Source organism: Corythoichthys intestinalis, chromosome 16 (genome assembly GCF_030265065.1).
Source record: "Corythoichthys intestinalis isolate RoL2023-P3 chromosome 16, ASM3026506v1, whole genome shotgun sequence".
Lineage (NCBI taxonomy): Eukaryota > Metazoa > Chordata > Actinopteri > Syngnathiformes > Syngnathidae > Corythoichthys > Corythoichthys intestinalis.
Window position 1 is genome coordinate 44,048,666 of NC_080410.1, and position 14,401 is coordinate 44,063,066.

A 14,401-nucleotide genomic window follows, 5' to 3' on the forward strand; every position below is an offset into this window, starting at 1 on the left:
TTGGCTGCCACTGACAGCCATTGACGTCCAATCCGTTTGAAGAGGTAGCCAATTCATTAATTCGCTGCCACCCTCCCAATTCAAATGGATTAGACAAGGGCTGCAGCTATCGATTATTTTAATAGTCAATTAATCGATGAACTAACTAGTTCGAATAATCGAGTAATCGGGTAAGGAACATGAAAAATTAAAATACCTGGGCTGAGCCTCAAACGGTATTTAAAAAAAATAAAATAAAAATGAGGATCTATGTACAACGAAAGAACAATTAGGTAACTTATATAGCAAAAGTCAGCTAGCTTAAATGCTACAAAAGGCTAACGTTTTTTCTTTTTTTACAATGCTGTTAACAAATGGTTCAGACACATAATCCCACAAAAATAGGTTAAATATACCTAGAAACTAAATTACAAATGCATTAAAAAAACATTAGCTCAAACAAAAACTTAGCTTACGTTGGCCTAAACAGGGAGCAGTTGGATTCAGCCATGTGAAATGAGGCAGACCAGAGGGCAGTGTATCCACCCTAATCAATAAAATTCAATGCAAACACTTTCAAAACAGACCATTACAACGCCACTTTAATTAAACAAATACTCGAAGCAATAAAATTTGAATATTTTTTTTCTAATCGAATACTCGAGTTAATCGATTAATCGTTTCAGCACTAGATTAGACATCTAATAGTGATAAAACTCGTTGCCGAATGATGAAAATTGCTTGAGTTTCTGTTTATTAGTTGTTTAGTAGAATATCCTAGAATGATTTCCTGAACTGTGTATCGCCATTTCGTGAGATAATTATCGTTAGCCTTGAATAGCAAATCATATCGTATCGTGGAGCTATGTGGAGGTTCCCACTAGAGCTGAAACGAATACTCGGGTAACTCGAGTTTAAAAACTGATCCCAGTAATTTTATTCACCTCGAGTAATCGTTTATTTTGACAGCTCTAAGCATCACGTTTTGCTCGGACTACTTTCAATGCGGGACAAGGCGCTGATGGTGCGTAGAGGAAGAAGCAAAAAAAAAAAAAAAATAAAATAAACTTACTGCTGCCAACAGCCGCTACAAACGACGCCGACTTTGCTAAATACTAGCCCGCACAATGCTACGTTGGTAGCAGGTAGCAACTGATGAGTCTCATAGAGATCACATGTATGTTGAACTAGATGCGAAATGACAGACTCGGCCGCGTCTGGGCAGCGTTAGTAAACAGCCGCCATCTTAAAGCAGTAGAGCGCTAAGCGCTAATAAATAAGATTAACGTTACTGTCACAAGCTCATGTAACATTAGCCCTGCGGAGGGATAGGTTTCTAAATTATGGCCACTGTCGATGCGTGGCTAACGTGTCTTACATACAGGCTTTAACATAACATACCGTTGTGGAGTGTTGAGGGTGTAAAATAATAACTCAATAATGCTAACTATCAATTTTAGCTCAGTAGTCGTTGCTGGATAAAACACCAAGAAGCACTGGTCCCTAATGTGCTCCAATACAGCCTGTATCATACATTTATTTTGAACACTGCAAAAACTCAAAATCCTATCAGGACTTACAGTTTAGACTAACTTAAAACTTAATTAGAACTTAAAAATGGCTCGACACAAATAGAAATTCAATTGAAACACGTGGGGAAAAAATCCGAACTTTTAAGTGATGTGTGTTATCAAGCGTAACGGCATTTTTAGGTATATACCGTAATTTCCCAAATATAAGGCGCACCCGTTTATAACACGCACCCTAATTTTAGCACCAATAAATAGAAGAATACAAGAAAACAGAGCTCGTGTACAGATACAGAGATGTCATTTTACTGACTGGTGAAACACAGCACAAGCATAGCACATTGGTAGTTCAAAACATTACCGTAAACTGACAATATTTACGGTAATAATATGATTTGACAACTTCTCCAACTTACCAGAATCTAGGAGAAAACAAAACGGATGTGACTTTTCTTTTAAAGGCTGCTGTATAACTTGCTCGTTTCCTCATGATGAAGAAATGTTTCTTCCATGGATTGATACGGTAAAACTACTGAACTATTGTTATTTGGGTTTGAGTTTCCCGAGGGACCGATATAGTTGACGGACACAGGAAGTGTGTGTCCTTACATTTGTTATGCTCCGAATTGTGGAGCTGCAATAAACGTCGACTCAAATGAGTTCAAGAAACTAAATTCTGTGCTTGATGAAGAGTGAAAAAAGCAGAATTTAACACAGACGAAATCATTCGGCCGATTAGTGTGAAGTATTACCGAAACAAAATGGTGACGTCACGTACCGTAATGGTCGGCAACGGGTCGCCGCATACGTTTCTTCAACACAACGTGGCCGTGTCAATGAAAAAAAAATCGGTTTATATATATATGTAATACATATATATTTCTGTCTCCATCCATGTACCCGTTTATAATGCGCACCATGAGTTTACAAGTTGATTTTGGGGGAAAAAAGTGCGCGTTATATTCGGGAAATTACGGTGTGTGTGTGTATATATATATATATATATATATATATATTTTTTTTTTTTTTTTTAAAATAAGATCTAAAGGTTTTTTTGAGTGAAAGCAGTGAATTACTTTTTTAAAATTTTTTATTCTAGTTACATCTGAGATGCAATTGTTGGCTGTTTTCAACAATATACATTGAAAATAAAGACATTGATTGACTGAAAATGGTTCAAGATTAGATGAAATGTCTTGTTTTCTGATGTGTATTTAGAATTTCTCTACAACTAAAAATATATTTGTTTTATCCGATTACTCGATTAATCGATAGAATTTTCAGTCGATTACTCGATTACTAAAATATTCGATAGCTGCAGCCCTAGTTCCCACCCATAGTCTCCTACATTGATTTACAAAAGCCAGGTTTTAACTCTATAGCTAATAGCTTTGTCTAGTGTTAATTTTAAATCTGAAAAGTGCAGCAGAATGTAGGCTGACCTCGAGCTTCCAATGCGGACCATATGCAATATTTTCGTAATTTGCTGCGGGCCAACAAAAATTGGGGTGTGTAGTTTAGATTAGTTTGGATGAACATTAGTTGGATATTTTACATACTGTATATTGCTCAGTCAACATTACCTGTTCAAGCAATAGTGTGGCAAGTTCGTTGTCGGAGTCTTTCAGTGCGTGCAACTTCTTGATCAAGTTGTGTCTACAACATAGGACATCAACATGAAAAACAGTGAGCAATTGGCAACAAGATGCCACTAGGTGGCGTTAAAGTGCCTGTGACACAAAAAAAGCATGTTTATTTCATAATACACGCGGTATTTTATGCTGCTGAATGATATGGACCGCTTGGATGTGTGTGGAAGCGATCGCTATATTTTAGAGCTGTCCCGACTAGTCGACATAGTCGACGTCATCGATGACGTAAATCCGTCGACGAGCACAACATCCCGTCGACGGTTAATGAAGGGTTAAAAAATATATATATGCGCGGAAAGTTCAGAATGTCGGATGCTCTGTATGCAAGCGAGGAAAGCGGCACAAAGCCAAAAAAGCGCACCAGAGTGTCCAAAACATTGACTTATTTCAAAGAAATAAAGGAGGGTACACTCTTGTGTCCTGTCTCTTCACTGTCTCTTCACGTGCTTGGCTGCACGTCGGCCGTGAATAAACACCTCAAGCGCCGTCACCGTTTGTAAAAAAATTTTTTTTTCATTTTTTGTACACCAGAGGGTGCTGTCGCTTTACTAAATAATAATGTTTCATTGACAATGGGCCTATAAGTGCTATTAGTATTGCCAACTGAAAGGTTTATTTCATGTTATGATTTATTTTATGGTATAGAAAATTATATGACGTTAAAAGGTCATAAATATATACAGTGACTGCACTCAAGGAAGAGATTGTCAATGATAATAAACTAAGGTAAAGGCAATTCAATAGGCAATTCATTGATATATAAATAAGGTTTAAAAGGAAAAAGGTGAAAAGTTTTCGTTAATTTCTAATTGTGTTGTTTTATTTGTGTGCACCATAGCTCTTACAGTGTGATTACATCAAGGATGGAATAAAAGTTGTAAACCATCAGTTTAAGAGACCATCTTTTCAATCAGGATGCTACACTAGTTAATTCTATCAGCATTTGAAGTCATCGTTTATTTGTGATTTATTATTGTTATTTACGTGTTTATTTGTACTTTAGTAAATAATTTAAGTGTTCCAATATGTTTTTTGTAAATTGATAAGCGTCAACAAAAATTTCATTGCTAAATTAATAAACAAAAACAAAAAATATTTTTTTAATTATTAGATTAGTCGACTAATCGTAAAAATAGTCGGCTGACTAATCGGGAGAAAATTAGTCGTTTGGGACAGCCCTACTATATTTATTTAGTTTTTTGAATCCCGCGCCATGAAAATGAGTGACTTCCGCCTTCGGTCTTGCATTGAGGAGGAGGGCGCTGTGACGTGTACGGTTGAAGGCGTCCTCTTCACTTTCCAACCGTACTGTTTTGTATGAGGACTAAGGATTCAGCTGCTTTTGCGGATTAATACGTTTTTTTTTCGCAACACGCCAGCCAAACGGCTGCAGAAAAATCTTGCTGTATGAGGGAGAGGCGTGTGCGCCTTTTTGGAGTTTCAAAAGGTTCCCATTCACCGTGGATATTGGCCAAAACAAGCCTGACTACTGTGGGACCATTGGACTTACGAGGAAGTGAGTAAACATCTTGTTTTGTATTATGTCAAATACGAATACAGCGATTACAAAGTAAGCACTACAAACTTTCTTTAAATAAAGGACTACTTACGTTTGATCATTGATAGGCATGCAAAAAGCTCTCCTCATACACATTAGCTGCACAACAACTGCAGCCGCCCTCCTCCGGGGAACGAGCTGTAAATTGCTATCCGCCGGGCGGTTTGCCGGTCCGCGAAGACAATCGACAACCCAGTCGTCATGTGAAATAATCCGGGCTAGTTATGTGTGATTTTCCGCTTCGAAGACTTTGAAACATCACTCGGTTCGGGTTAGCATGTCGGCTAGCTGTCACGCCTCTTGGTTTGTTTACATTCTCCGAAGCCGGGGAAGGGAAATGACAAATGTCCGATTTAGGTGTCATAAAATATTGTTCGGGAGGTGCGACAGTAAAGGTGAAGTCGACAGTTTTGACTATTATGGAGTAATTTTGCCATGTCGTCCTGAATAAGTGCATTTTTATGATTTCATGTTCCATTTAGCACAAGACTGTTATTTGTCATGACCATGCCATTTATTTAGCAATTGGGGAAAATACTTGGATAAAAAGAATATCCTGTAAAAATATTGAAGTAAAGAGACAGAAACAATGACATTTTGCAGCTCTCTTCGTCGACTTTTCCTTGTTGTGAATACTTCCCCCTCGACGGGCTGACTGGTCCTTCTCAAGCTATTTATTTAGCTATTGTGGAAAAATACTTGGATAAAAAGAATATCCTGTAAAAATATTGGAGTAGAGAGACTGAAACAATGACATTTTGCGGCTCTCTTCCTTGCGTTTTCCACGTTCTGAATAATTCCCCCTCAATGGGCTGAATAGTAAAACCGATGAGCCCAGTCTCCCGCTGACTTCATCCACCTGTTGGGGACGCTCGAGCCCGATAACGGTAGGCGTGGCTAACCGGCAGATTAAAAGACTAATTTCTCGTCATCTTCGCTTTGCTAAATTGTTGTATATAGTCGAATCGTCTTAAAATATGATTCTAATTCACATAATAATGCTATTTAAGACTTTTTTTTCTCCTGTCGTATGCTCTTTAAATATCTTCAGACATGGATTTTCCAGTTTCACAGAAGTCATTTTCAGTTGCATGCTCTCACCCGGAGTTGATCTCCAATGTGGGCTGCAATATTTGAGCTCTCTCCTCGGCGCTGCGTGCAAGCTGCTGGGTACGCAGGAAGTGCCGCGCGGCGCCCATTTCCAGCACGGTGATCATGGCGGGGTGCGTGTCCAACCGAGGAGTTAGCTGAACACGATATAAATATTTTATTCGTGCGTACTACAAAACATAGAAACCTGTCTGGCTTTGTTTTCACCTTGACGTTAGTGACACGAGGGCCCAGCGCGTTCTTCATCCACGCCGTCAGGTCGTCGGCCTGCTCCTGCGTCAGGCGCTCGGACGCTGATAGAAAAAATGAAACGCAGTCAAGACGTGGAATAAGTACAGTGAGCGTCAAATGGGTTAAAACGTGGAGTACCGGGTTTGCCGTCCTCAAACTTCTCCTCCTTGTAGTGGTCCACCACGATGTCAGTCTCCACTGATATGAGCTTCTTCTTGTCAAACTCCCTCAGGTGCAGCAAGGTGAGCTCATCGAACTGCTCGTAGCAGAACAGCACCTGATGCAAACATGGGTAGTTTTTGGGGTGTTACTTCATCATATAAGGATGTTTTGACTGAAACATTGACGTTGTTTAACTCAGTGGTCCGCAACCGGTAAAGTCTGCGGACCCCTGGTTTAACACGTCCGCGAAGTTGGGCTCCCATCAGACACACGTTCATACAGTGGAGCAAATAAGTATTTAGTCAACCACTAATTGTGCAAGTTCTGCCACTTGAAAATATTAGAGAGGCCTGTAATTGTCAACATGGGTAAACCTCAACCATGAGAGACAGAATGTGGGGGGAAAAAAACAGAAAATCACATTGTTTGATTTTTAAATAATTTATTTGCAAATCGTAGTGGAAAAAAAGTATTTGGTCAATACCAAAAGTTCATCTCAATACTTTGTTATGTACCCTTTGTTGGCAACAACGGAGGCCAAACGTTTTCTGTAACTCTTTACAAGCTTTTCAAACACTGTTGCTGGTATTTTGGCCCATTCCTCCATGCAGATCTCCTCTAGAGCAGTGATGTTTTGGGGCTGTCGTTGGGCAACACGGACTTTCAACTCCCTCCAAAGATTTTCTATGGGGTTGAGATCTGGAGACTGGCTACACCACTCCAGGACCTTGAAATGCTTCTTACGAAGCCACTCCTTTGTTGCCCTGGCTGCGTGTTTGGGATCATTGTCATGCTGAAAGACCCAGCCACGTCTCATCTTCAATGCCCTTGCTGATGGAAGGAGATTTTCACTCAAAATCTCTCGATACATGGCCCCATTCATTCTTTCCTTTACACAGATCAGTCGTCCTGGTCCCTTTTCAGAAAAACAGCCCAAAGCATAATTTTTCCACCCCATGCTTCACAGTGGGTATGATGTTCTTCTGATGCAATTCAGTATTCTTTCTCCCCAAACACGAGAACCTGTGTTTCTACCAAAACGTTCTATCTTGGTTTCATCTGACCATAACACATTCTCCCAGTCCTCTTCTGGATCATCCAAATGCTCTCTAGCGAACCGCAGACGGGCCTGGACGTGTAACTTTCTTCAGCAGGGGGACACATCTGGCAGTGCAGGATTTGAGTCCCTGGCGGCGCATTGTGTTACCGATAGTAGCCTTTGTTACTGTGGTCCCAGCTCTCTGTAGGTCATTCACAAGGTCCCCCCGTGTGGTTCTGGGATTTTTGCTCACCGTTCTTGTTATCATTTTGACGCGACGGGGTGAGATCTTGCATGGAGCCCCAGATCGAGGGAGATTATCAGTGGTCTTGTATGTCTTCCATTTTCTAATAATTCCTCCCACAGTTGATTTCTTTACACCAAGCGTTTTACCTATTGCAGATTCAGTCTTCCCAGCCTGGTGCAGGTCTACAATTTTGTCTCTGGTGTCCTTCGACAGCTCTTTGGTCTTGGCAGTGTGGCTGACTGAAGTTGTGGACACTTGTCTTTTATACCGATAATGAGTTAAAACAGGTGCCATTAATACAGGTAACAAGTAGAGTCTCGTTAGACCTCATTTGAAGAAGTTAGACCTCTTTGACAGCCAGAAATCTTGCTTGTTTGTAGGTGACCAAATACTTATTTTCCACTCTAATTTGGAAATAATTTCTTTAAAAATCAAACAATGTGATTTCCCCCCCCACACACACATTCTGTCTCTCATGGTTGAGGTTTACCCATGTTGACAATTTCAGGCCTCTCTGATCTTTTCAAGTAAGAGAACTTGCACAATTGGTGGTTGACTAAATACTTATTTGCCCCACTGTATAAAATTGATGTCAATTGTTTGTGCTGTAAAAAGTTTCGTTTTAGCTACTATCGTTTTTGAGATTTTTTCGATATGGAGCAGGTATAGGAGTGAAAAACAAACTAAAGACAGGGGAATTGAAAAGCAAACAACTGCGGTAGGAGTGGGGTATGGAAAGGATTCAAATTGATTGTTGAAGGTGCTATACGGAAACCTGTGTCGGCTTCGCTGAATGTAAACGAATGTGGCGCTTTGGTCTCATACGAGAAATATATTTAACAAACTTTTCCAGCGTTATTTCATTGCGTAAATGCATTTATAATGATCTTAAAAATATGTACACTATTGAAACATTGAGAAAACTTGTTTTTTTTTCTGCCAACTAGAGGAGATTAAAATAAATGTCGAATCCAGTATCCGCCTGTTAGAACAGTATTTGTATTTGTTTATTGTAACAATAAATCCACAAATGGCATTATTAACATTCTTTCAGTTAAAGTGATCCACGGACAGAAAGACTTGTAGTTCTTAAAAGATAAATGTTATAGTTACAAGTTATAGTAATTTTATATTAAAACCCCTCTTCATGTTTTTGTTTTAATAAAATTTGTACAATTTTCAATCAAAAGTAGAGTTAATATAATAATAAGAAGAATAAAAATAACAATAATAAAAATAGAGCGACCAAAGTCTGACTAAGTTTTGTGTGTATTTTGCATAGCTATTTTGATATGGAATGCCAGTTCATTTTGCATTGTTGTTTAACTGTGTGTCAGAATAGGGCCTCATTACTATAGACTGAAGTGCTTTTCTTTTTGCGAACATTATTTTTTTGGGGAGAGATAGGAATATTATTTTTGTTGTGCTTCCACTAAACGATACTTATGTTTGTTGTGAAGGAGTTGCCGAAGCTTATGCCAATAAACGGCGGGGTCCAAAGAACGCCTGTGTCCACTCGCCTTTACTGTATAACATATATCTGTACATATCTTACCCAAAATACAACAAGAGACACATAATTGCCACTAAAAGAAAGAAAACTTACCGAAATATGTGTGGAGCACAAATAGCAATTTGCATTGCATTGTGAATACAGCATAAACGTCTCACAACTACTAATTCTCCCACGTTTAGAAGAAATAACATGAGTATGGAACGGCGCTGCCCCCAAGCAGCCAGTGGCATTCTCTTCACTCTTATTGTCCATAAACAGCCTCATTGTAATCTGTTTGAGGCAATGTGCGAGCAGGTCAATCAGTGCATGTGTTAATTGCATCAAATATTTTAACGTGATTAATTTAAAAAATTAATTAAAGCCCGTTAACGCGATAATTTTGACAGCCCTAGTTTATTGATTATCCATCTTACAGTCTTGTTTAACTGGGAGAATTTGTTACAAAAGGCAGGCTTTCATTTGTTATCATTATGCATATATGCACCTCATCGTCACAAACGTGATCACACAAAACGCAACCACCTATCGCATCCCCACATTTCCTTCTCCTGAGTCCTCACAAATAAAACATCAAATTTCGTTTTTTTTCCGGGCTTGTGCCTACAGATAAAATATAAAATTTCAGGTTTTTTCGGGCTCGGGCAAGCAAATCAAGTTAATTGATCAGGCTCGGGCCGCGTCGGGCTTTGATACCCGCGGGCCAGTCGGGTCGGGCTGGATTTTTTAGGCCCGATCTAACTTCTAGCGTCATGTAATGTTAGCATACCGTACATCTATTCAGCCTATTGTTCAGCCTGTTGTTCTCTGTTGTATTAAAATTGCCTTTCAAGATGACATGTCTATTTTTGGTGCTGGATTCTGTCAAATAAAGCTCCCCCCAAACATGCGACTTATACTCCGGTGCGACTTATGTTTTTTTCCTTTTCATTGCACATTTTTTTGGCTGGTGGGACTTATACTCAGGTGCGACGTATAGTCCGAAAAATATTGTAATGTCCCATCGTTACACGGGATTCACGCAAGAATCTCACAGGACGGGATTTTGACCCAGGGCTGCGTTGCGTTGTCAACGATTGGTTCCTCCGCCCCGTTTATATATTTAGGCTACATTATTCAATCAAAATGACACTTTTGAGGAGAAATAAGACAAGGAGAAGTCGCATACATCATAAATTTTAAGACCCAGGTATGAAAATTCAATATTTTTTCCAAGACTTTTTAAGGTATTATTTCCAAATTCATAGGTCGAATGATTTCAAGACTTTTGAGACCCCGCGGGAACCCTGACCTCTGCCACACGGTTGCTCTGTGTGCGCATGTGTGGAGTGGGCGCATCTGCACAGGCGCCCACTTCCTGTTCTAAGATTCCTGCGCCAAAATAAAAGCATGCATCACAAAAGTCAACATTAAAAAAAAAAAAATGACAAGACACAGGCGTCGTAAAGTTGAAATCACATAAGTCAGGTCCGTCATAACCCGGGGATTACCTGTATTTACGATTCTTTTAAAAGCCAATCTGAGGTCAACCAGCCCCGCGTTTTGATCTAAACCGGCTAAAAATGCTTAACTCATTGTCTGGCGTTGACAGCGCTGAAACATGATCATACCGTCCAAATTCTGGTGTCTCACCTCCATGTCTTTCTGCTTCATAGCCTCAAAGTAAGGCGAGTGTTCGGCGAGATGGCGGTTAGGGGCGCACAGGTAGTAGATGTTGCGCGTCCCCGCCTTCATGCGCGAGGAGTACTCCGTCAGATTGGTGAGCTGGCCCGCCGGCAGCGCCGACGACTCGTAGCGGAGCAGCTTAGAGATGTCTTCCTACGCAAACAAGGTCGGCACGATGAGCCCCAGGGACGGCACGCTCGGCGAGAGTCTCTCACCTTGACGTCCTGCTCCTGGGTGGTGACGATGCCCTCGCGCATGAAGAGGCCGTAGTCCTCGAAGAATTTGTTGTACTTCTCCGGCTCCTTCCTGCTCTGGTCCAGCAGGAAGCGGATCACCCTCTGCTGGAGGACGTCACGGAGCTTCCTGCGGAGGAAGAAAAAAAGTAGATAGGCCAAGGTGATTGACTATATTCTAGAAATTGTTCATTGAAAAACTTTAAGCTTGATTTTATGTTGTCAGCAATAACATTTATTTGCGCAAGTTTGGCTGTTTCTCAAGAAGAGTTCAATGTTGATGGTTTTCAAACCATTTAATCAACTTGACCAAATATGCATAAAGATCATGTGCATTAACCCTTGAGAGTCGAAGGACGCGCCGGCGCGTCCTCAGCGCACGTCGTCTTTGAAGCACCCTCACGTTTTAATTACGTCACCCACATGCCGTTGGTTGGTCTCATTTTAAAGTGCGGAAGTTGCGGTTTACTCTCGTTATTATTTGAAGTCAATCGACCAACTAGAACGTGAGATATTGTCATTTAAGTTTTATAGTTTTATTGTCCTCTCAAAAAAACATTAAAACGCTGCATGGATCATTTGTTTATGTCTATATTTCCATCATTTCTTGTCCTTTTTCAAAACGGAAGCTCCATGAAAAAAACACAAATCAAACGAACCCTTTCGAAGTCACAGTGGAAGCACAAAATGCGTTTTTTTTTTTTTTTTAATAAATATAACTGCCGTGCGAGGTTCTACCGAACGAGAGGGAGGAGTGTTCTGAAGCAGCGAGGTGGCAAGCGACGGCCGTTTGGATCGAGCAGCGACTTTGTGTGACTTTGACAATGAACGGAAAACTAAATTTAGCGCAAGCAATTGTGCTTTTTGATCAACTTGAGGAAGAGGATGGTCCAAATTCGTCATCATCGTCTTCTTCGGAAGAGTCCTCGAGTGAAGATAGTGACGGATTTGAACACGTGGGTGACGCCATCGACGAGCAGAGGTAAGCCAACTCACTCTTTTTTTTTTATGCTTAAAAAGTTTCTTTTGAAAGTTTCTTTTGATATTACAAGACAAAGTTAATTTTGATGCAATATAAGTGTGTGTTTGTGTATATAATAATAAAATGTGCATATCAGATCAAAGTCGTACGTGCACTGTGGGTATCCCAGGCAGGAATTTATAATTTGTGGTGTTCTTCTTTCTATATGAAGATTAGGGATGTAGCACATATTCAGCTATGGTATTCTTTCTATTGTCATACATATAGATTTCCATTAATATTTATTGCTGTATATATTTTTATTTTATACTTTATTATTTTCATAAATACTGACTTTTTTTCATGTACATTTATAGTGACAATGAAAGTAAAGTGAAATGAAAATGGAAGGGTGGAAAGAGGACCGACACCCCATGGAAGTGTGAGCTGTGTGATGTAGCCCTGTGTCTAATTCCAGGACGAAACTGCTTTTCGGAGTGGCAAGCCTGACAAAAATTTAACTTGTTTATTGTAAATATTTTTGAAAATACTTTTTTTTTTCCAGTGTTATATATATATATATATTTTCCCACAATCAGTCTTCTCAATTTGTGTATATAAATGTGTGTTCAAGAAGCTTGATTGTGTGTACATAGTTTTCATCAGGTGATGGGCCGCAATACCTAAACTCATAAAGAGATGGCCTCTAAACACTTTTTGTGTTAGATGGTATATATTTTTTCACTGTTCTTCACTGTTTGGTCTGCTGTATATAACCTGTTTTGACTAGAGCATGTATAAAGGCAAAAAACGCCTATGGCTATACCTGTTGTTTATGTTGAATTGTCAAATATAAGACTATTTATTCTAAATTTTTTTGGTTGAATGTTCATCCTAACATGTTGAATAAATATCACAAAGTTTCAAAACGGTTCGTTATGCATGTTTGGTTGTCAATTGGACATCAATATTAAAAATTTTGACAAAACGATTTTGGAATTTTTGGTCTTTTTGGGCCCAAAATGATGATTTATAATTGGTTAGTGAAGGAAACAACAGTTTGGACATGAAGTTCAAGGTGTCACAAAAAAAGGGACCAAACCAGGCCATCGTAAACAATTCTTTCTTTGAAATATAAAGGCAACTTCAAAGGCATGCAAAATCAGACAAAATAGGCCCAGACCTTAAAGAGCATATGACACCAGAAAAAAAGTCTTAAATGGCATTATTATGTGAATTAGAATCATATTTTGAGACGATTCGACTATATACAACAATTTAGCAAAGCGCAGATGACGAGAAATTAGTCTTTTAATCTGCCGGTTAGCCACGCCTACCATTATAGGGCTTTAGCGTCCCCAACAGGTGGATGACGTCAGCGGTAGACTAGGCTCATCGGTTTTACTATTCAGCCCATTGAGGGGGAATTGTTCAGAACGAGGAAAACGCGACGAAGAGAGCCGCAAAATGTCATTGTTTCAGTCTCTCTCCTCCCAATATTTTTACAGGATATTCTTTTTATCCAAGTATTTTTCCCCAATAGCTATATAAATGGCTTGAGAAGGACCAGTCAGCCCGTCGAGGGGGAACTATTCACAATGAGGAAAACGCGACGAAGAGAGCGGCAAAATGTCATTGTTTCTGTCTCTTTACTTCAATATTTTTACAGGATATTCTTTTTACCCAAGTACTTTCCCCAATTGCTAAATAAATGGCATGGTCATGACAAATAACAATCTTGTGCTAAATGGAATATAAAATAATAAAAATCCATTTATTCAAGACGAAATGGCAAAATTACTCCATAATGGTCAAAACAGTCGACTTCACCTTTACTGTCACACCTCCCGAACGATATTTTATGACACCTAAATCGGACATATGTAATTTCCCTTCCCCGGCTTCTTAGAATGTAAACAGACCAGAAGGAGTGACAGCTAGCCGACATGCTAACCCGAACCGAGGGATGTTTCAAAGTCTTCGAAGTGGAAAATCACACATAACTAGCCTGGATTATTTGACATGACGACCGGGTTGTCGAGTTTCTTTGCGGATCGGCAAACCGCCCGGCGGAGAGCAATTTACAGTTCGTTCCCTGGAGGAGGGTGGCTGGAGTTGTTGTGTAGCTAACGCGCTAACAGCTAACTGCTAATGAGCATGAGGATAGCTTTTTACATGCCTATCAATGATCAAACGTAAGTAGTCCTTTATTTAAAGGAATTTTATAGTGTTTACTTTGTAATCACTGTATTCGTATTTGACATAATACAAAACAAAATGTTTACTCACTTCCTTGTAAGTCCAATGGTCCCACAGTAAATATCCACGGTGAATGGGAACCTTTTGAAACTCCAAAAAGGCGCATACGCCTCTCCCGCATACAGAATGATTTTTCTGCAGCCGTTTGGCTGGCGTGATGCAAAAAATAAAAGTATTAATCCGCAAAATCAGCTGAATCCTTCGTCCTCATACACAACAGTACACTGTATAGTGAAGAGAACGTCTTCTACCGTACACGTCAC

The 14,401-nt window shown here is 39.7% G+C and overlaps 1 protein-coding gene across 1 annotated transcript in view; it reads right to left on the reverse strand.

Moving 5' to 3' along the window:
• The window catches only part of trap1 (TNF receptor-associated protein 1), a 35,353-nt gene that overhangs the window by 4,766 nt on the left and 16,186 nt on the right, over positions 1-14,401 (reverse strand). The window contains exons 11-16 of the mRNA XM_057817116.1: positions 10,901-11,048; positions 10,653-10,838; positions 6,198-6,336; positions 6,036-6,121; positions 5,820-5,965; positions 3,092-3,164 (exon numbers count right to left, since the gene is read on the reverse strand). Of these exons, the coding sequence (XP_057673099.1) occupies positions 3,092-3,164; positions 5,820-5,965; positions 6,036-6,121; positions 6,198-6,336; positions 10,653-10,838; positions 10,901-11,048 (778 nt within the window). The remainder of the gene's footprint in view (positions 1-3,091; positions 3,165-5,819; positions 5,966-6,035; positions 6,122-6,197; positions 6,337-10,652; positions 10,839-10,900; positions 11,049-14,401) is intronic.